The sequence below is a fragment of the Diceros bicornis genome, chromosome 31, assembly GCF_020826845.1.
Source record: "Diceros bicornis minor isolate mBicDic1 chromosome 31, mDicBic1.mat.cur, whole genome shotgun sequence".
In the NCBI taxonomy this organism is placed as follows: Eukaryota; Metazoa; Chordata; class Mammalia; order Perissodactyla; family Rhinocerotidae; genus Diceros; species Diceros bicornis.
This window is the reverse complement of record NC_080770.1, coordinates 21,009,937-21,032,721: the sequence shown is the minus strand read 5'-3', so window position 1 is coordinate 21,032,721 and position 22,785 is coordinate 21,009,937. Positions and strand designations below refer to the sequence as shown.

The following is a 22,785-nucleotide window of genomic DNA, read 5'->3' as shown; positions in this document are numbered from 1 at the left end:
ATTTTTAAATGTTATACATTTTTTGGAATAATATAAGCACAATTGCATAAATGTCTGCATGAAAAAATACAGAAAGTAAATAGGGCAAAACTATCATTTTCTAGGTTTATTGTAATGCTGAAACTAACATTTTTCTCTTTTTTTACTTCTCTGTATATTATATTTTTATTTGATGATTATTTACTATTCTAATTTTAGAAAAGACACTTTTGAAAGAAATTTTAGTACCCTTGTGAATGTTCCAACAGCTCTTTCTCACCTCTATTTGATTTTTGTGGTGTCAGAAATATTAAAATTATCTCAGGATAATTAAGGAAATTAAGCTTACTTTCATCTTAAGAGATGTGAATTATTTTGTAAATTATAGAGTTCTGTGGGAAGGTTAACCATTATTATTATAACTAATGATCAAAAACTAATATTGACTGTTTCATATATGCTAGGCATTGTGCAAAATAATTTACACAAATTATCTCATTTAATATATTTTAAAAAGAGTTATATGTGGTTGGAAGGTTCCTCCTATTTTACAGACATGAAAATTGAGATGAGTAGAGGTTAAAACTTGTACCCCAGGACATACAGTTAGTGAGGAGCAGACTAGAAGATATGATTCAAGTCTGCCTGGCCTCAAGTCTTGATCTTGATGTTGGTCCCACCTTACCTCCTATGTAAAAACTTACAAAGATGGTTAGCATGCTCCTTCTTTAATATCCATCTTTCAACAAAGGCTTTAAAAAGACATTTTCTCATTCTACCTTGTGGAGGCATTCAAAAATGGATTCACAAAACACTTGGGAATTTGAAATATGTCAACTTCTTCCTCTGAGAATTTCCCATCTTCCCTCTCAGGAGAATTTAGAATTATTATTACTTATTTATTTACTTCATTAAGTCAGTTAATAACATAATACTATGCCTGTTCACTTCTAATCTGCCCTAAATTTGCTATTAAAAGGAAGCATCAGATATTGAGCACTTACTATTGCAATTCTCTTTCCTATTTAATCTCGAATAACGCTATGAGATGAATACACTTTGCCCAGTTCATAGACAAGCTGAGGCTTAGACTTCCACTTGTCCAGGATGGTGTAACTAGCAAGCGGTAGAACTAAAAGGCAGTTTCTTTCTTTCAGTTCCACAGTGTTCTCTGATCTCTAAAATCAGAAGTCTCTGGAAAGTGTTGAGCCATGTTTCAATTTAAGCAGAATAATAATCTTAGATTTCAATTTTATATTGTAATGAGAATATTCTGAGAATTCAAGTATATGGAGGCCATAATTTTATCTATACATAGATAAACAAATTAAAAAATCTTAGGCATTGGGAATTGATTGGATTATTGGAGAGTATCTGATTCACTCTATTTGCTTTTCATAGGAAGAAATTGAGACCCAGGAAAGAAAAGAAACATTCCCAAAATTGCACATTCAGATGGTGACAGATTCAGGATAAGAATTTAGGTTTCCTAAATCCTAAGCTGTTTATCTTTTCCCTAGATGGAATAGCTGGAATTCTCACTTGTTACACAGTAATTCAAAGTAAAGACATTGTTTTTTTTGCCTAATTGATCTGTATAATTTCTCCAATGAACCTCATAGTTTTCCAAGTGAGATCTGCCTTGGGAAATGAAGACGCTGAAAGATCATAAGGAACTGTAGCCTTTGACGCTCTCCTATAAGATTTTCTCATGTGAAGGCAAATCACAAAACAAAGATTAATGTTACAGAATTTTTTTAAGCTTCCATTTTCCACACAGATTTGGCCTGTCTCTCCATTTTATTCCTAAGCCAAACAAGTAAATTAAGTGGAAATGTGATAAGACTCACTCCCTGCATCTCTAAGATCTTTCTGGTACACAAGGATATGGAGCTGCTTTTTGCTTACTATTTTGGAAAGAAAGATTAGTTCCAAATACTTCTACACAGTCCTTCATGCCAAGATAACTTTACTCCAGTGATCAGGGACCCACTATGGAAATTTATGCCTCCTACAGAATACTTTTAGTCTAACGATATAGGTAGAACTGGCCCACTGTGATAGCTTTGGGCCAATATTCCTTCACTTTCAGTTGGCTTTCTGACTAGTGGACCATAGTGGCATTCCGCCACCCAGAAATAAGCGTTAGCTTAGAATCTATTTCCAGTAATATCCAGAAAGATTTGAGTATTTCTCTTTGCTCAGTGTGCAGTTACCCTAGTAAGTGGTCTCAGATCCCTCAGAGAAAGGTTATGATGAAGATTTATACCACCTATTTGTGGTGATGTCATAGAGTTCTTATTCAAGGATACCTGACAAATGACTCCTTCATTCAAAAAGCTCTGGATTTGGAAATTATTCACATCTGGTGATTGGATGAAAAACCATGATTTTTCTCAATTGAACCTGGTGATTCAATTCAGGGCTCTGTTCACCAAAACCAGATTATTTTTTATCATCATCATCATATTACTTGGCTTGGGCTGCCAAAGAAAATACCACAGACTGGGTACCTTAACCAACAGACATTTATTTTCTCACAGTTATAGAGGCTGGAAGTCCAAGATCAAGGGGACAGCAGGGTTGGTGTCTGGTGAGGCCTCTCTTCCTAGCTTGCAGATGGCCGCCTTCTCACTCTGTCCTCACATGGCCTTTCCTCTGTGCACACATGAGAGAGAGCGCTGGTGTCCCTTCTCTTCTTATAAGGACACCAACTCTATTGAATTAGAGCTATACCCTTATGATCGCAAGGAGTACCAGCTATTCCAGTTCCCACTGTTCAAGCCTTTCAAGCCTAGATGACTTCAGTCTCAGACAATTTTTGACTGCAACTTCATGGGAAGATGAGTCAGAATTACGCAGCTGAACTGATCAAATTCTGACCCACTAAAACCATCTGAAATAATAAAGTGAACGCTGATATTTTAAGTCACGAAATTTTGGGGATTTTTATACTGCAGTAGTATTTGAAACACTGCAGCAATATAGTATTGACTCAAGGATAGATACAATAATTAAACAAAATAGAAAGCTAAGAAATAGAATCGTAGAAATACAGATTTTAAATATGAAAGCAGTGGTATTACAGGGTACTGGGAAACAGAATGGTTATTCTATAAATGTGCTGGGAAAAATTATTTATCTTTATAATAGGAAAGGAAAATATATTTCTACCTCATACCATACCTGAAAATTTATATCCTATGTGAGTTAAAGATGTAAATGTGAAAAGGAAAACTAAAACGCTTAAAGGAAATTATCTTTACAAACTCAGGGCATGAAGACTTTGAGAAGTGCGTGCAGCGATCTTTCACTCTGAGTCCAGCCTCCTCGTTTCTGCATCACAGCTCAGGTGGTGCATCCTTGATCCCAACCGTGTTCACTCCAGCATCCAGATGTCAGCTCCTCCAATCCTGAGCATTACGAAGTATTTAACTCACTGTACTGGATTTCTTCCTGATTAAAACATCTAGAGTACTTTTTATTTCCTTCACTGAAAAATAAATGAAACTTAATGGCTGGCATCTATTCCGTATGTATCAAATAAGTGGAGGCATTAACATTGCCATATACTAAATAAATGCAATTACAAATTGAGAAAGGATGAAGGCATATTTTCTGCCTTAGTATCTATGTCGAGAGTTGACTTCTAACAAAGAACATGTAATGCCAGAGCCTTAAAAATATGATGTTTCTAAAACGGTATTTGATCCCCAAAACTGCTATAGAGCAATTATACAGAGAGAAGACACCTTTTATTTATCACTTAGGCCAACAACATGTAGTTTACAGAAAATCAGAAAGGCATTCATTACGTAAAACAAAATAATCTGTTCCAAAATGTTAAACATCCATTTCATTAAAAAAAGCATATGCAGGGCCGGCCCCGTGGCTTAGCGGTTAAGTGCGCGCGCTCCGCTGCTGGCGGCCCGGTTCGGATCCCGGGCGTGCACCAAGGCACTGCTTCTCCTGCCATGCTGAGGCCGCGTCCCACATACAGCAACTAGAAGGATGTGCAGCTATGACATACAACTATCTACTGGGGCTTTGGGGGGAAAAATAAATAAATAAAATCTTTAAAAAAAAAAAAGCATACCCAGAGAGTTTAATTAAATGTAGGCAGACTCCGGGGCTCTACTGTGATATGAATGACTTAAATATGTATTTCAACTATTGGAGGAGGACTATTGATCTAGATGTACAAAATGAGGTTGAACAATTTAATTTTTCTGTCCAAAACTGGATCAGAAATATACAAAATCAACTACATGCTACCATCACAGTATAAAATTAACCAAGTTCATTTCTCATGGATTTGTCCTCAGCTATGAAGATGTGCTGTGAAATTTTAAATTAATGAATTTGACTAAGACATTTGCTATTACAGTTAGTTAACATTTTTTAGCACCTGAATTTTTAATTTTAAAATTTTACTCTCTTTGAAGAAAAGGGAACAAGTTCCATTAGGTCACATTTTTTATGTACCAGGGAGGTAGCATACCCCACAAACAAGAACCTGAAATAAAACCAAAAACTTGCTGCCCACTAAAGATTCTTAACATAATATGGTTACCTTTATAAGAGATTAAACCTATACAATTTCTTGCCATTTGAGGTCTATAACATATTCCACTTAGATAAGATTAATTTATATGACTGTTTCAGAATAAATAAACAAAACAGCCTAAAGGAAATGATTTTAAATATAATCGCTGATAGTGAAAATAGTCCATGCTTCTGTGAAAGAATGAATATTATGTTCTGCATGAGGGATACAGCCCTCTTCCAACTAAAGTCACATTTTTGCTCCACAGTTTTCTCATGGCATTTTTCATTTCTGCATTTCTCATGGTGTAGATTAAGGGGTTCAACATGGGAGTTATGAAAGTTAAAACCACAGTCATGGATTTATCAATGGGAAAAGTAGAATTGAGCCTTGCATACAGGAAGATACAGGGAACAAAGAATAAAAAGACCACAGTCATATGGGATGCACAGGTATAGAAAGCTTTGCGTTTCCTTTCCAAACCATGACTCTTAAGGGAGTATAATATGACCCCATAGGAAACTAGGAGAATGAAGAAGATGACAGTGCAAGTTGCCCCTCCATTAGCTATCATAGAGAGCCCAATGAGGTAGGTATTGGTGCAAGCAAGTTTCAATAAGGGGTACATATCACACACGAAATTGTCAATGACATTGGGGCCACAGAAAGGGAGCTGATAAATAAAGAGATATTGAACCAATGAGTGCAGAAGGCCTCCAGACCAGGTCACCAGCAGCATGACAACACATACCCGCCTATTCATGATGATCAAATAATGAAGAGGTTTACAGATGGCTACATATCGGTCATAGGCCATCACCACCAGAAGAAGGACTTCAGCACCAGCAAATAAATGATCTACGAAGACTTGAGTCATGCAAGCCTGGAAGAAAATGGTCTTTTTCTTATAAAGCAAGTCTACAATAATTTTGGGAGCAATGGCAGTAGAATAAACAGTATCAATAAATGATAAGTAAGCCAGAAAAAAGTACATTGGGGCACCCAGTGACCGGCTGGCCAAGATGGTCACCATGATGAGCAGATTGCCCATTATCGTCACAATGTAGATGAGTAAGAATGTGACAAATAGAACTTTTTGCCCCTCAGGGCTCTGTGTGAGCCCCAGGAGGACAAACTCAGTCACATTGTTCCTATTTTCCATGTGATCTTCTGAAGGTGTTGAACTCAGGTGTCAGAGGCTGCAAACAAAAGGGGCGATAATGAATTTGAGGGGATCACAAGCTTTATATAAAAAATGTGACACTTTACTCAACAATGTTTGCTCCACAGGGCCTCACACAGAGTAACTCTTTAGAAAATAAGAGTTTGAAATCTCCTCCCACAATTACTCCATTCCTTTTCACAAATTTCATGCTTCAACTACAATGATTAGACTTCAGTACTCTAACTGGAAGGTATATGTGAGTGGGCGTGACTGTGAGATGATCTACCCAATAACAAGAAAGCTACTTTGTCCCGAATATCTCTCATAAAGATGGCATTTTTGACATTATATATGATTTCTTTTATTCTTGAATGTTTTTTGGACTTCAGAGACCCTCCATGAAAACAATCTCATCTCTAATAACTTTATTTATATATTTATATAAAGTAATAACTACTGCATGGAACATGCAATTATAGGCCGATGTTTAAATAACTGCCTTTCTGAGTTGCTTTACTATGAGCACCAAGACTTGAAGAATAAGTCACCCACACAATAAAAAAAGTCACATTGTGAGTGCTCGTTGTATGCTCGTTGAATTTTCTTTCATTAAACTGAATATCAACACTCATAAGAAAGCAACTGAGCAGACATAAATGTATTAATTTCTCCCCAGCCAAGAAAGTCCAATGAAAGCAATGTCTTGTTTGAAGATACATACACACACACACACAAACTAAATTTACATTCATTACAACCTAGGTTATTGGAGGAAAAAATGGATAATACAAATCAAAATGAATGGTTTGGGTGCTACATAGACATTTCTCCTACTTTTCAAAATTGCTTGGAATTAATTATTGCTATCCTTAGCTCAATTTGGAATGCCAAAATAAAGATTTTAGGCAGAATCATGGTGCAGTAGAAAGAATTCTATACTAAAAATCCAGAAGTATTACTTGGTTTTTCTCAGTCATCTTGGGAAAAATCACATCCCAACTTATATTCTTGTCTGAAATGCTATGATCTTTCCAGATGTGTGTTTCTGAATTCTTGTCATTGAAACTTTTATCCTAAATGACACGATAACACTTTTGCTGGTATGTTAATCAGGGTGAATTACAATGTGTTGAAGATGGATTATTAATAATCAATATATGAGACTAGTTATCTTTTTTATATTATTAGTTCTAGTTATCTGAGTCTATGTTGAATACAAGATATTCATTTTCACTTGAGGAAAATAAATCACTTGTCAGGCCTTTTGGGAATGATCCAGCCAATTTTACATGTAAGGTGTGCAACTTGATATTCGCAGAATTATATTAAATGTGCTCTATTTCAGTGTCCACATTTGTAGATGATCATTTGTGAAGAGCAAGAGACTGTTCTATCCTTTGTGCTTTTAGGCAAATTTGTACTCAAACATCAGAGAGAGAATATAAGTGTAGATGACAGAAAATAAGAGATAACAGAGAAAAGGCAGAAACCAGCAACAACAATAAGCTGAATGAAACATGCTTTGAAATTGGTAAACTGTTTGCTTTGGGGGGTTTGAATGAGTTATGAGTAGAGGAAATTTCAGATTTCCTGAGCTGTCCATCATGAGGTGGCCTGAAGGATAACTCCACATCTGTATCAGGACTTGCTTTTCAGAATCTTATACTTCAAGAAAGTATGAAAATGAGAAAATCAAATGTGAATCAGTAGATGAGACCAGCTGCCTAAAGAAGGAGTTGCATTGTCAGGACTTCTGGCAGTTCATTGCATATATACAGAATTAAATAGCTTCATTTACAGTTATGAATCTATATCTGCATTTACAATGGAAAATAGTCACAATTTATAGTAGTAGTCTGAGCATTCAAGAGATAGCTTCCAGTAGGAGGATCCAACCCCTTGACTTACCTGTTGAGTATTCACAACACTTACTTCTTGATAGTGTGTTTTCCCCTATCATCTGGTGGGTCTGTCAGGATAGTAAACATATCTTATTAATAATTGTATCTCCAGAAGCTACGATTGTGTGTTATACATTTTAGTTATTAATAAATATTTGACTATTGCAAATGTTCTTATGAACATAATTATTACTCTAAACTATTGAAAACTATTAATTTGACCCAGAATGGTACAAAATTCTATACTTTATCAATATTGTATCTTATTAAAAATAGACATATCTGATTCAAATATTTATGAGAGTCTTCAAATTTCTTCACACATTCAATGAGAATAAATAAATCATAAATGAATGCTTAAACAACATAAATCCATGATAATGTGAAGTATCCCACCATGACAATTAAAATAAGATAAATTAAGTAGATCTACACTATGGCAAATTAAACAGCATAGGGCAGAGAAACAAACCATTTACATGGTATGCAAGGTGCAAAATACTTGGAAACATTTTCAATCAGTAAGATATTAGAAATTATAGACTGAAATTTTGAGTTTTAGTCCAGATCCTTTTGAAACGTATGATCACAATCCAAGCCTAATGGTGTTTCTATTTAACTATCTGTATAGTAAAACCTGTTTCCCATATAAGCAATAGCCTTTTTTAGATGATTGAGCTGTGATCATAAAAATGATGTAGCAAAAATTTTGAGGTCCTAATAAACGCCATCAAATTTTCTTAAAAAGATTAATTTTAAAGAAATATCATATTTTTCAAATCCATTTCTTCATGGTAATGGAAAAATGCTACCTCTAAAACCTGAATGTGGTTGAACAGACTTTAGGGACAAACACAAAAAAACAATAATCAGAGAGAGTGGATTGCCCATCTCATATATAGTCTTTCTCAGTTTTGTTTTGTAATTTTGCACAAGTGGGACCGGATGCCTGCATAGTATACTTTTTGAGAATTCAGAGTCTAAATTCTGCTTTGGAATTTGAGCTTCAGAATCTATAATTACCAACCGTATGACCTTCGGTATTCTACTCAACATCATCTGTGTAATGAGCCTTATGATAGCATCTGACACATAGGATGGTTTTAAAGGTTAAATACAATAATACAAATAAAACTCTCTGAATATTGTCTGACAAATAATAAGCACTAAATAAATTCAAGATATTATTTGTTTCCCCATGTTACTTTAGTGTCAAGCCTCTACAATCAGTTTTACATGAATTTCCCCAAAGTCCACTCTCTTCCCTAATTATCCAAAGGAGCATTCCCTGTGGGATGGATGGAGTGACTGGGTCATTATTGCATACAGTTACGGAAGCTGTCCCTTCTTTACCCTTCACATTACTGTGTGGAATTTCCCTCGTCTGTCTTTCTCCATATCTCATTCTCGTCTTTGAAATGCATCATTAAAGCTAAAATTAATCTAAGGGATCTTCTTTTTATAAATTGAGAGGTGAACTGGGTTGCATAATGCAATGTGTCCAGTTTCTTTCACAATATTTTTAAGTTGCTAAAATGTGAGAAAATTCTATGCCATTAACCCACAGGCAGAAACAGATGTTGGCAATTTCTTTAAGATTCTGTAGATTGGGGCCAGCCGGGTGGAGTAGCAGTTGAGTTGGCGTGTTCTGCTTCGGTGGCCTGGAGTTTGCCGCTCTGGATCCTGAGTGCAGACCTACTCACCACTCGTCAAGCCGTGCTGAAGCAGCGTCCCACAAAGAAGAGCTAGAAGGGCCTACAACTAGGATATACAACTATGCTCTGGGGGCTTTGAGGAGAAAAAAGAAGAAAAAAGAGGAAGAGTGGCAACACATGTTAGCTCAGGGCCAATCTTCCTCAGAAATAAGAGATTCTGTAGATCTTGTCTCTAACAAAATTTATGAATTCTATTTCCACAGACACCAAAATTCACTTTCTAATAAGGTATAAGTACAGTTCAATGAGTCTAACAAGTAACAAAACTTCTCTGAACTCAGGTTTCCACATGGTAGATTTTGAGTTTCCCTCTGTAATATACAAGGGGCTTTTAATTTACATATCTAAATATCAGTTTTAGTATATATAAGAAAAAAGAAAGCAGAAACTCTAACAGATATTTGCACACCAACATTCATAGCAGCATTATTCACAAAAGCCAAAGGGGGTAAAAACCCAAGTGTCCACCAATTGATGAATGTGTCAACAAATTGTGGTATATACATACAGTAAAATAAATTATTCAGCCTTCAAAAGGAAATATATTCTGATACATGCTACAACACAGATGAAACTTGAAGACATTGTTTCAAGGGCAATAAGCCAGACACAAAAGGGAAATATTTTGTGATTCCTTTTATGAGGTAACTAGAATAGTCATGTTCACAGAAAGTACAACAGTGGTTACCAGGGATTAGGAGGAGTAGGAAACGGGGAGTTATTGTTTAATGGGTGCAGTTTCAGTTTGGGGCAATGAAAAAGTCCTGGAGATGGATAACGATGGTGGATACACAATAATGTGTTACGCATACTTTACCACAATAAAAAAATTACCAACAGAAATACATCTACATAGAACCAGAACATTTAAAGATACCATACACAAGGCAACAATTTATAAAAAGCTATGGTAATTCTTACTATTATCTTCAATATATTAAGATTCAAAATAAATATTTGTTGGATTCTCTAAATTATATATATCAATCTAAAAAAGTTATTGTTAAGACCATATATATGCCATGTTATATTGTATGTTTTGTTATATGTTATGTTCCACTCTACATTTTCTGTATTTCAGTATGCATTTAAACAACTGTAATATAAAATATTGGAGAAAATTATTTCCATTGTGCTTATTCCAATAATATTCTATCAAATGGAGAAAATACATCTGTTATCTTATTCCAGGAGCTTCTGGCATAAAACACTTTTGATAAAATGACAAAACTTCCTTCTTAAGAAAGACACATAGTTCATTCCAACTAAGTCTGTTTTGCCCCATTCTCATAGCAGTGAAGAGTGTTTGCAAATATGTTACCTGGGTTTTCTATTTCCTCTTCAGTTTCTTGTTCCAAATCCAAGCTTCTAAAATTCTATCTTTGGTCCTGGAAGATGATGGTTAAGTCTAATGAAGACAAGTCAGGATTGCCACCACATTGTGTATCGAGAGAAAGATCAGGGTACACATAGTCACTGCAGCTAGAAATGCTCTGTCACACACAGATGTCTCTATACCTGCACAAAGCATGACCATCGTCAACTTTCATAAACATTTTACGGTTTGGATTATGGAATTATTCAGAGTTGGCTTTAAGAATATACTATTGATGTGAGGATGAATCACCAAATTTGAAAGCTGTCATTGAGAATATTTATCATGAATCAAATTTAAAACCTAATTATTGTGTTTAAATGACCAAATTAATCGAACAAATCTTTAAAAGTGTTTTTAGTCAATAATGCAGGGAGCTGGATAATCAAAGAAATGAGTTTTGTTTTGGTTATTTTTTAAAGCATTCATATGACAGTTTTAATGTGGTTCAGGTCTAGTAAGGTAATAGCTTTTATTTTACATCTTGATAGTAGCATTAATACCCAAGGAGAAATCTTCTCCCAGGTAAGGGAAGATGTGACTGGGCACTTAATCAACAGTGAACAACAAATCACTTCACCGAGTTGTTAAAACCATTTCTCCCCCAGGCTGCTTGTTCAAAATTAAATTCACCGAGGAATCATGCTCTAGAGAACTGAGGCCTTCCACATGATCCTTCGAGTGCATTCTATATTTTCAGAGGCGTGTCTTGGACAATCACCTTAGGAGAGTTAAGTGAAAAAATAGCAATCTAACAGCAAAGAGCCAGTCACTTGTTAATAGCAAAGACATAAGGTTGCACGAACAAGAATCATTTATTTTCAATTGGTCAACATATATTTGAAATCCTCAAATCCAAGAAGGCACTGGCATGAAGTAAAAAGATTAAGTCTTGGGGCCGGCCCGGTGGCGCAAGCGGTTGAGTGCGCGCGTTCCGCTGCGGCGGCCCGGGGTTCGCTGGTTCGGATCCCGGGCGCGCACCGACGCACTGCTTGGTAAGCCATGCTGTGGCGGCGTCCCATATAAAGTGGAGGAAGATAGGCACCGATGTTGGCCCAGGGCCGTCTTCCTCAGCAAAAAAGGAGGAGGATTGGCGGATGTTAGCTCAGGGCTGATCTCCTCACAAAAAAAAAAAAAAAAAAAAAAGATTAAGTCTTTGTGTATGGCAGACAGACTTAATGAGAATGGCACAAGATTATTGCTATCAATTTGGTAAAAGTTTCAATTCAACTCAGATATTCAATTCAACTCAGAGATAACTTCCACATATAAAAGTCCAACTTAGAAATTTTGCCCAAAAGAAAAGAATCTTTCTTAAAAAGAAATGTAGAAACAAGTACTAGGATGTATAATTTAAGAGACTTATTATAAAATAAGAAAAAAAAATAAATCCAGAAATATTTGAAGCTTGATATTCAGATGCCTTTTATATAACAATGGCAGGTCCTTAAATCAGAATCTCTGTACATACACATGCTCTAAAAAATATACTCTCTCTTGATTGAGGTTTATTGATATAGAAGTTTTCTATCTCTTCATTGAAATTTCCATTTTATTCATACATGTTTTTCTTGACTTTTGCCACATCTTCCTTTATTTATTTGATCATCTTTAAAACTGTGGTGTTACAAGTTTTTATCTAGGCATCAGGTCTTTTTAGGGACAATTTCTGTTAGTTTATTTTTTCCTTTGAATGGGCCATAATTTCCTGTTTCTTTGTATGCTTCAATTTATTTTGAAAACTAAGCATTTGAATCTAACTATGTGGTAACTCTGGAAATCAGATTCTCCCCTCTTCCCCAGGCTTGCTGAATTGGGGATCTCTTTTTGGTTTGCTGACTTTTGGTTCTTCTTTTTGATTTTGTTGCTGTTGTTATTGTTTTTTTTTGTTGTTGTTATAGGTTGTCTCTGTGCCAAGGATCAGCTTGAGGTGTAAACTTAAGTCATTCCAGGTCTTTTCTGAGCCTGTTCCTTCCTCTGGGAGTGCATGGGGACTTTCTAATTTCCCTGGTATATGCGGCTGATTTTGAATATTCTGTTCTTTGGTATCTGTCCCCTAAAAGGGAAAAAGGGAAAAATGAAGGCAGGGAGACATCTCTCCCTTTAAAACACCCTGGAACTGACATTAACCAGAGAAGGAGGAGCTTTCAACAATGGGGAGAGGTTCAAAACAGTGACCACCACTTCTTTGCGCCTGGGTGATCAGAAAGAGCAATCAGTGATCAGAGCACAGATCCTGATATTTGGAGGGTAAGGTCATTGTTTCCCATCCTGGCTCCCACAAGCTGTGTGCAAGCTGCTTCAAGAACACATGACCAGCTGCCTGCCACAGGGCTGAGGAGCGTGGGGACAGATAGCCGCTACTGTGTCAAGGGTTGAAATTAACTGCAATTTATCATCCAAGCCTTCCCCTGAAAGCTGTAAGCCTTCAACAGACTCCAGAGTTCCAAAATAGTTACATCAGACAGATTCTGCCTGTGCAATTATTGTCTAGACGAAAAGATAGACTTCTGATTCTTCCCACTCCCTCGTCTTCCCAGAGTCCTCTGCCCTGGGTTTCTTTTTGGAATGAAGAAAATGTTCTGGAATTAGATAGTGATAGTTGTAGGACTTTGTAAACATACTGAAAACCACTAGGTTATGCACTTTAAAATGTTGAATTTTATGATATGTGAAGCATATCTCAAAAAAAAAGGTTTTCTTTTATATAGCTCCATTCCCTCGCCTCCTCTTTTGTGTTGTTATCATCATACAAAGTACATCTTTATATATTATAAGGGCATTAACATAGATTTTGACTTATTGTTCATGCTGTTGTTTTTTAAATCATATAAGAAAATAATTAAAAGCAAAAATATATACTTATATTGACTTTTATGTTTGCCTATTAGTTATTTTTACCAATGCTCTTTATTTATTGATGTGGATTCCAGATACTATCTAGTGTCCTTTCATTCAGTACCTGTTATAAGGCAGTCTACTAGTAATTACTTCTCTTAATTTGTTTATCTGGGAATATTTATTTTCTTCATTTCTGAATGATGGTTTCGCATGATATAAAATCCTGGAATGTCAGTGCTTTTTATTTTCTTTAGGACATTGAATATGTTATCCCACTGCCTTCAGGCCTCCATGATTTTTGACTAGATGTTGGCTATGAATCTTATTGAGAAGAACGTTTAGGTAATGAATTGTTTTCTTCTTGTTGTTTCCAAGGTTCTCTTTTTCTTTGGCCTTCACAGTTTCATTATGATTTATCTTGGTGTCTATCTCTTTAAGTTTATCCCATTTGGCATTTGTTGAACGTCTTGGATGTGTAGATAAATGGTTTTCATGAAATTTTGAAATTTTAGTCATTATTTTTGCAAATATTCTTTTTATCAATATCTCTGTATGCTTTTATTCTTGGACTTTCATTACGTATATGCTGTTATGCTTGGGGTCATCCCACAGGTCTCTGAGACTTTTCATTCTTCTGTTCTTTTTCTCTCCAGCCCCCAGACTGAATAATCTCAATGACCTATCTTCAACTTCATTGATTGTTTCGTCCACTTGCTCAGTTCCAGTATTGAGCCACTTGAGCGAATTTTTCATTTCAATTATTTTACTTTTAAGTCTAGAATTTCTTTTTGTTCTTTTTTATCATTTTTCATCTGTTTTTGGATATAAATCATTCAGTTGCTGAGGCATAGTTCTATAGTTCTTTGCTTTAGCTCTTTAGACATGGTTTCTTTTAGTTCTTTGACAATTTTAAAATAACTAATTTAATGTCTTTGTCTAGTAAGTCCATAATCTAGGCTCCCTTAGGGACAGTGTACTAATATTTTTTTCCTTTATATGATCCATACATTCCTGTTTCTTTGCATGTCTTGCTTATTTGATGAAAACTGGAAATTTAAATAATATATTGTGACAACTCTGGAAATCATATTTACCCCAAAACTACCACTCAGAATTTCTTGTAGTTCCTCTTTGTCATTGTTGCAAACTTATTCTTTCTTTGGCTTTCCTGAGCTAATTTTACTGTCTGCATTCTTTGTCATGCGTTTCCCCTCAAGACTTTGCTCAATTAGCTTAGTAGCCAGCTAATTATTGGATGGAGATTTTCTTAAACATGTTAAACCAATCAGTCTCCCAGCCTTTGTGAGGGGTTATATGTGTGTATTGGGGCCTGCCTCTAATGCTCTAGTAAGAAGTTTACAGCTATAGGGCCGGCCCCATGGCTTAGTGGTTAAGTGCTCGTGCTCTGCTACTGGCGGCCCAGGTTCGGATCCCGGATGCGCACCGACACACTGCTTCTCTGGCCATGCTGAGGCCGGGTCCCACGTACAGCAACTAGAAGGATGTGCAACTGTGACATACAACTATCTACTGGGGTTTTGGGGAAAAAAAAAGGAGGAGGATTGGCAATAGATGTTAGCTGAGATCCGGTCTTCCTCAGCAAAAAGAGAAGGATTAGCATGGATGTTAGCTCAGGGCTTACCTTCCTCACACAGACAAAAAAAGTTTACAGCTATACTTTACCATTCACTCCTTTGTATGAAGCCTCAAGGTTAGCTCGCATTGAAAGATTAGAGCTTTCTTAGGTAATTCCTGGGATTTCATTCAGGCTTGGGCATGCACATGGCCTTCTAGATTCCCAGGGATATATTGGAGATTTTCAAATTCCCCTAAGGATATCTCATTCCACAGATTTTTCTGTTAAGTTTTTTGGTCAGCTTCTTGTTTGTCTCATTTATTATTGTCACTTCAGGCAGCTGGAATGTTTAATGTTTTCCATTGAATTTTTCTTAGACAAATGCCGCAGAGAAAATGTTCTCACAGTGTGAGTTCTGAGTCAGATTAGATAAAGACAAGCTCTACAGACGGGGGATATAAGGTGCTGAAAGATAAAATAAATCTCTGGGAGTGAAGTCTGGAGGAGCTCTAAACCTGTTCAGCTGCCTCCAATGTATGTCAGACTACTGGTTTTCATGGGTATCATGATTGCAAAGATATCATGGTCCTGGGGAGAGGATCATGCAATAGAGCAAGTTAAAATTCCACAAAACTCACTGTCATTACCAGGATTCAGCTGTCTTTTTTTTTTAAATAAACAATCCTTGGATTTTTGAAAGCCTTTTATTGATTTCTAGATCTCTATAAAAGCTTATTTTGATCATTTTTACCAGTACTTTCATTGTTTTTATGAAGCAACAAGTCTCCCTTGACTTCTCAGATTCTGAAAGCAACATATTAAATATTAGATATATACCTCTGTTTATGCCCTAAAAAGTTGCAAATTTTGAGTGAGTTCAGAGCAAGAGAAGACTCTACAGAATGTCCTGGTTGTACTAAAAGTTACCCTGACAAACAGGCCTTGTGATGATGAAGATGAATCATACTGGAAATTTTTTATGTCAGAAAGTGATATAATATGGGTATCTGGCAAGCCTCCATAGGAGACTCACAGTGCAGACACTTAGGATTTTTAATGACTCAATACACTCTTCTTTTGGCAAAAATTTTCCCTTTGACAAAGCAATTCAAAGCTTGCTAACAGGCTTTGATACAGACAAAATTCAATCACGGGATTCCAAGAGACGATGAGAAAGAAAATGTCTATCATTAAGGAGGTATTATTTTATCCAAAAAATTATAAAACTGTGGATGTATAACTGCTTGCTATTTTAAAATAGAAATTATATGTATATTTCTGGGCCCAAACAGGCACAGAAGACATAAGTAATTTGCTTGAGCACAGGCTCATATTCCCATATTAGCCAGGCTGGTACACAAGGAGCTTAAAACTCACCACTCCATCCCAACAACAAGTAAAAAGCTGAACAAAGCGAAAAATCAACAACTCTTCTAAGATCATCATTCTATGAGATTAGCATTACCTTGATACCAAAACCAGACAAAGATAGTATAAGAAAAGAAAACTAAAGACCAGTATCTCTTATGAACATAGATGTAAAAATCCTCAACAAAATATTAGCAAATCAAATCCAACAATGAATAAAAAGAATTATACATCATGACCAAGTGGGATTTATCCTAGGTATGCAAGGCTGGTTCAATATTTGAAATCAATTAATGTAATCCATCACATCAACAGACTAAGGAATAAAAACCACATGATCACATCAATAGATATAGAAAAATCTTCTGACAAAATTCAACATCCATTCATGATAAAAATTCTTGGGAAAATAGGAATAGAGGGGAGCTTAACATGATAAAGAATATTTACAACATATCCTATGGCTAATATCATATTTAATGTGAGAAACTCAAAGCTTAACTGCTAAGGTCAGGACCAAGATATGGATGTCCCCTCCCACCACTGCTTTTCAAAATTGTACTGCACATCATAGCTATTGCAATAAGACAAGAAAAGGAAATAAAACATAAACAGGTGTGAAGGAAGAAATAAAACCGTCTTTGTTCACAGATGGCATGATCAACTACGTAGAAAATCCAAAAGAACTGATTAAAAAAAACTCCTGGAACTCTCAAGAGATTATAGTCAGGTTGGAGGATACAAGGTTAATATACAAAAGTCAATCAGGTTCCTATATACTAGCAATGAATAAACAGAATTTGAAATTAAAAGCACATTATCATTTACATTAGCACTCCCCCCCCCCAAAAAAATGAAATACTCAGGTACAAATCTAACAAAATATATATAAGACTTGTATGAGGAAAATTATAAAACTCTAATGAAAGATATCAAAGAGGGTAATTAGTAATTATCTCATTACCAGGAATTATCTCAATAAATGGATAAATATTCCATGTTCACGAATTGGAAGTTCCAGTATTGTCAAGATGTCAGTTCTTCCCAACTTGACCAATAGATTCAATGCAATCCCAATCAAAACCCCAGCAAGCTCTTTTGTGGATATCAACAAAATGATTCTAAAGCTTATATGGAGAAGAAAAAGACTCATAATAGGCAATTCCATATTGAAGGAGAACAAAGTTGGAGGACTGATAACACCTGACTTCAAAGTTTACTATAAAGTTACAGTAAAGAAGACAATGTGGAGGCCATCTTGGTGGCCTAATGGTTAAGTTTGACGTGCTCTGCCTCGGCAGCCTGGGGTTCATGTGTTCGGTTCCCAGGCGCAGACCTACACCACTTGTCAGCCATGCTGTTGCAGTGACCCACCTATAAAGTAGAGGAAGATGGGCCAAAAATGTCAGTTCAGGGTGAATCTTCCTCAAGCAAAAAGAGGACAATTGGTGACAGATGTTAGCTCATGGCAAATCTTCCTCGGCAAAAATTAAATACATACATACATACATAATACATACATACATAAAAATAATCAAATAAAAAATAAAGAAGACAATGTGATTGTGATGAAAAAACATGCAAATAGATCCGTGGAACAGAACAGAGAGCCCAAAAATAGACCCATATAATTATAGTCGACTGATCTTTGACAAAGAAGCAAAGACAATACAATAGAGCAAAGATAGTCATTTCAACAAAAGGATAACAACTGGACACACACATGGAAAAAATAAATCTAGACACAGACCTTATACTCTTCACAAAATCTAACTCAAAATGCGTCATAAACCTAAATGTAAAAGCAGGCCTATAAAACTCCTAGAAGATAACATAGGAGAAAATCTAGACGATCTTGAGTATAGCGATGACTTTTTAGTTACAACACCAAAGGTGGGATTCGTGAAAGAAAATAGTGATAAACTGCACTTCATTAAAATTAAAAACATATGCTTTGTGAAAGTCAATGCAAGAGAATGAGAAGCTACAGACTGGGAGAAGTATTTGCAAAAGATATATCTAATAATGGACTGTTACTCAAAATATACAAAGAACACTTAAAACTCAATAATAAGAAAACAAGCAACCTTCCGAGAAATAAGGAAAAGCCTTAACAGACACTTCATCAAAGAAGACATACAGATGGCAGTAGGTATATGAAAAGACGTTCAACAGCATGTGTCATTAGGGAATTGCAAATTAAATTAACAATGAGATACCACGACACACCTATTAGAATCGCCAAAACACAAAACAATGACAACACCAAATGCTGGCAAGAATGTAGAGCAACAAGAACTCTTCATTCCTTGCTGGTAGGAATGCAAAATGGTGAAGCCACTTTGGAAGATGTTTTGGCAATTTCCTACAAAACTAAACATACTCTTACCATATGATCCTGCAATCGTATTCTTTAGTATTTATCCAAAGAAGTTGAAAATTTACATAAACAAAGTCTTACCTGGATGTTTATAGCACCTTTATTCATAGTTGCCAAACCTTGCCATAATTTACAAAGCAACCAAGATGTCCTTTAGCGGAAGAATGGATAAATAAACTGTGGTATATCCGGACAAGGGAATATTTATTCAACACTAAAGAGAAATGAACTATCAAACCATGAAAAGACATGAAGGAAACTTACATGCATATTACTTAGTGAAAGAAGCTGATCTGAAAAGACTACATACTGTCTGATTCCAACTATATGACATTTTGGAAAAGGCAAAACTGTGGAGACAGTAAAAAGTTCAGTGTTTGTTATCAGTTAATGGGGGGGGGAGGGATGAACAGGCAGAGCTCAGAGGATTTTTAGGGCAGTGAAACTACTCTGTACAATGGTACAATGGTGGATTCATGTCATCGTACATTTTTTCAAACCTATGGAAAATACAACATCAAGAGTGAATCCTAATGCAAACTGTGGACTTTAGGTGATAATGATCTTTCCATGTAGATCCATCAAATGTAACAAATATACCACTGTGTTGTAGCATGTCAATAATGGGGAAGGTCATGCCTATTTTGGGATGGGGGTTTATGAGAACTCTATATATTCCACTCAATTTTGCTGTGAACTTAAAGTTGTTCTAAAAAATAAAGTTTTTTTAAAGATTAAAACTTGGTAATCTATTTTTAAAGTTCCTTATTAACTGCTCTTTCTGCTTCATCACTTCTCCCTCATTCACATCTAGGGCATCAAAAAAGGTCACCTAACAGAGTTATATGTTTTTTTAAGATAAAAAAAATCACTTATATGGATGGGTTTACACACTGTGCTGACTTCAGGAAAAATATTATTTCATACAGTCGTACAAAGGTGGTCCTGAAAGGAAGTAGTGAAAAGAAATATCCCCAGTTGGCATTATTTCAGGAGGCATATCTGATTATGATCTTTGCAAAGAAAAAACGACCTGAGGCATAGATCTACCCCATTCGTGGTTTGGCTAGCTGGTCAGCAACCTAGAAAGAAAAAGATTGAAAGTTTGATGACAAAAAGGTATGGGAGATAATAAGGCAGTGAATGGACCTCGGGGAACCAGCGTGATGTGTAAAGATATTTGTTCCACATAAACGCCCACCAGATATCAAGAAGAAGACTCTTGATGAGCAAGTTGACAAGATGACCCATCTGTGAATATCAGTCAAGCTCTTTCTAAGCTCTCACTGCTTGCTAAATGGATCCATGTGAAAATTGGATCTAATAGCAGTCTAATATTATGCATGGGCTTAACAATATGGATTTGTCCTCGCCAACATTTTTCTGGCAACTTTTGCAGCTTAATGCTCGACCTAGCATCAATAAAGGCCATTGCAGAGAACACAATAAAGCACCAGTCAAATATTTGGTATTGGGCTTATTATATCAGGCCCAGTTGATCATGAAAGAGACAGTGATTTCTCTACACAGGAATAGACACATTCTCTTCATAGCACTCCTGTACATGGATTCACAAAACTCTTTTATTCCTTGCCATTAAATCCCACCTAACATTACCTTTAATCAGGAAGCCCATATCACAGCAAAACAATGGGCTCATAGTCATGAACGTCATCCCCAGAAATTTGTTCTAAGCATTAGCCAAATTGCTTTCTCATTATTCTGAGTGAAAATGAATTTTCAAATGTAGCTTGTTTTTCACTTTTGAAAAGAAAAAACTCCTTCTTCTAAAGTCTCATTTCATTATAAACTGAGAAAAATAAAGTTACAAGGTGATCTTAGTTTATTCTTCCTTGTAATAGGACAAACATCTGTGCCTTTTATTGATTCTCCAGAATTTCTCTCTTAGAGAAGTTCTAACCTCAGAGGACAATTTATTCTGCTTATTTGATGCTTTTGTATAAATAAAGAAAACATCCCTAGATAATCCATTGAATTCACTAAGTCATCCATTTTAGAATTTACCCTCTGTTTGTTACATTGCAACTAGTAACAAATGTGTTCAGCATGGAGGACACATTCTTATTCTACCAAAGGTTAACTTTTTACGCCAGAGTTTTTCCATAGCAATTTTTATCCCCGGATTTCTTAAGGTATATACTAAAGGATTCAACATGGGAGTGATAATCGTATAAACCACAGTTATGGATTTATCAATGTGAAAGTTGGAAACAGGTCTAACATACATGCAAACACAGGGAACAAAAAAGAGGACAACCACCGTTATGTGGGAACTGCAGGTAGACATGGCTTTGCGCCTCCCTTCTGGACTGTGAGTTTCAAGGGAATTCAGGATGACTCCATAGGAGATTAGTAGAAGGATAAAGATGACCATACAGATTGCTCCGCCATTGGCAGCCACAGTGAATCCTACAAAGTAGGTGTCAGTGCAGGCAAGCTCCAATAATGGGTACATGTCACAGATGAAGTGGTCAATGACATTGGGGCCACAAAAGGGGAGGCTGTACACAAAGAGAACTTGAAGCATAGAGTGCACAAAACCTCCAACCCAGGCCACCACCAACAGCAGGATGCAAACCTGTCGATTCATGACGGTCAAGTAGTGCAGCGGCTTACAGATGGCCACATAGCGATCATAGGCCATTGCCACAAGAAGGAAGACCTCAGCACCTCCAAATAAGTGTTCTAGAAATAGTTGACCCATGCAAGCTGGGAAGGATATTGTCTTTTTACCACAGAGTAAGTCTATAATCAATTTGGGTGAAATGACAGTGGAATAAACTGCATCCATGAGGGATAGATAGGCAAGGAAGTAGTACATCGGTGAGCCCAGAGAGGGACTGGCAAAAACAGTCACCACAATGAGCAGGTTGCCCACCATTGTCACAATGTAGATGAGTAAAACCATGACAAATAATGTTTTTTGCCCCACAGGATCCTGAGTGAGGCCCAGGAGGACAAGTTCTGTTATATTGTTACTGTGTCTCATTTACACTTCTATAAGGCCTGTTTCAGGGATGAGAGCTCAGAAGAATGGGATCTGTAATGAAATTGTGAACACAACCGTGAATACATCCATTATGTTATGGAGCACATCTTCATCCTTATGTCTTCTAAGTGGTTTACACACAATAAACATTTAGTAAATATCTATTGAGTTCTAACAAAAAGCCTATTACCTCCTCCTTTGACAATTCTACTTCTCCTCAGATGATTTTGTTAGGCTACAAGTAAGATGTTCTATCTGTAAATTTTAGCAGATATTCTGTAAAGAAGAGTAATGAAAGGTCCAACAGTCAATCATGCATTTAATAGAACCTTATTTAAACTATGTCAGTTCTTGGCACAGAAGTCAACAATGACAAACAGGAAAAGGGTTCTTATTCTCCAGAAACTTACTCTCTGGTTGTGATGATAGACCATAAATAACCTGACATAGAGTCAGACCTTTGAGTTGGTAGTATTTGTGGTGAGTGCCTTTACAATATGATATATGTAGCACCAAAAATAACGTCTCTTCTGGAATAATTCACTTCATACTATGATATTCCACTATCGGATGTTCAGTCCTCATGTCTCAAAGGATGTTCGGTCTTCATGAATCTCTCATTAAATTTCAAGAAACCAGACATTGCACTGTATCAAATAACTACAAAGTTATTTAGCACATTTTTCCCTGAAGTAACTACTTGGTCTGACTCTCTGTCAGCTTTTTAAGCTGTGATTCTCTCCATTTAATCTTTGCCTATCCCATAACTCTTAACACATATAACACTACCTAAATTTTCAGCAAATACTTTTGAACTGAACAGAACTGAACTGACTCACGACTATCACCAACTATTACATTAGCAGATAGTAATTTTTTTTTCAAAAACTCTTTGGGTGAGAAAAGTAGTGATGGAGGAGAAAATAGAC

General features: G+C 36.1%; 2 protein-coding genes across 2 annotated transcripts; both read right to left on the bottom strand.

The window, feature by feature from the left end:
- Nucleotides 1-4,733: 4,733 nt before the first annotated feature.
- LOC131395777 (olfactory receptor 4A15-like) lies at nt 4,734-10,667 on the bottom strand. The gene is made up of 2 exons (XM_058527599.1): nt 10,628-10,667; nt 4,734-5,724 (listed from the first exon to the last, which is right to left on the bottom strand). The coding sequence occupies exon 2, from the start codon at nt 5,685-5,687 to the stop codon at nt 4,734-4,736; it is 954 nt and encodes a 317-aa protein (XP_058383582.1). The 5' UTR covers nt 5,688-5,724; nt 10,628-10,667.
- A 10,241-nt stretch (nt 10,668-20,908) lies between these two features.
- Nucleotides 20,909-21,856, bottom strand: LOC131395433 (olfactory receptor 4A5-like). The gene has a single exon (XM_058527310.1). It carries the CDS (start codon nt 21,854-21,856, stop codon nt 20,909-20,911), a length of 948 nt encoding a protein of 315 aa, XP_058383293.1.
- Nucleotides 21,857-22,785: the final 929 nt, after the last annotated feature.

Coding starts and splice junctions, on each gene's coding strand:
- LOC131395777 (XM_058527599.1), bottom strand. CDS start 5,687: ATGGAAAATAGGAACAATGTGACTGAGTTTGTCCTCCTGGGGCTCACA.
- LOC131395433 (XM_058527310.1), bottom strand. CDS start 21,856: ATGAGACACAGTAACAATATAACAGAACTTGTCCTCCTGGGCCTCACT.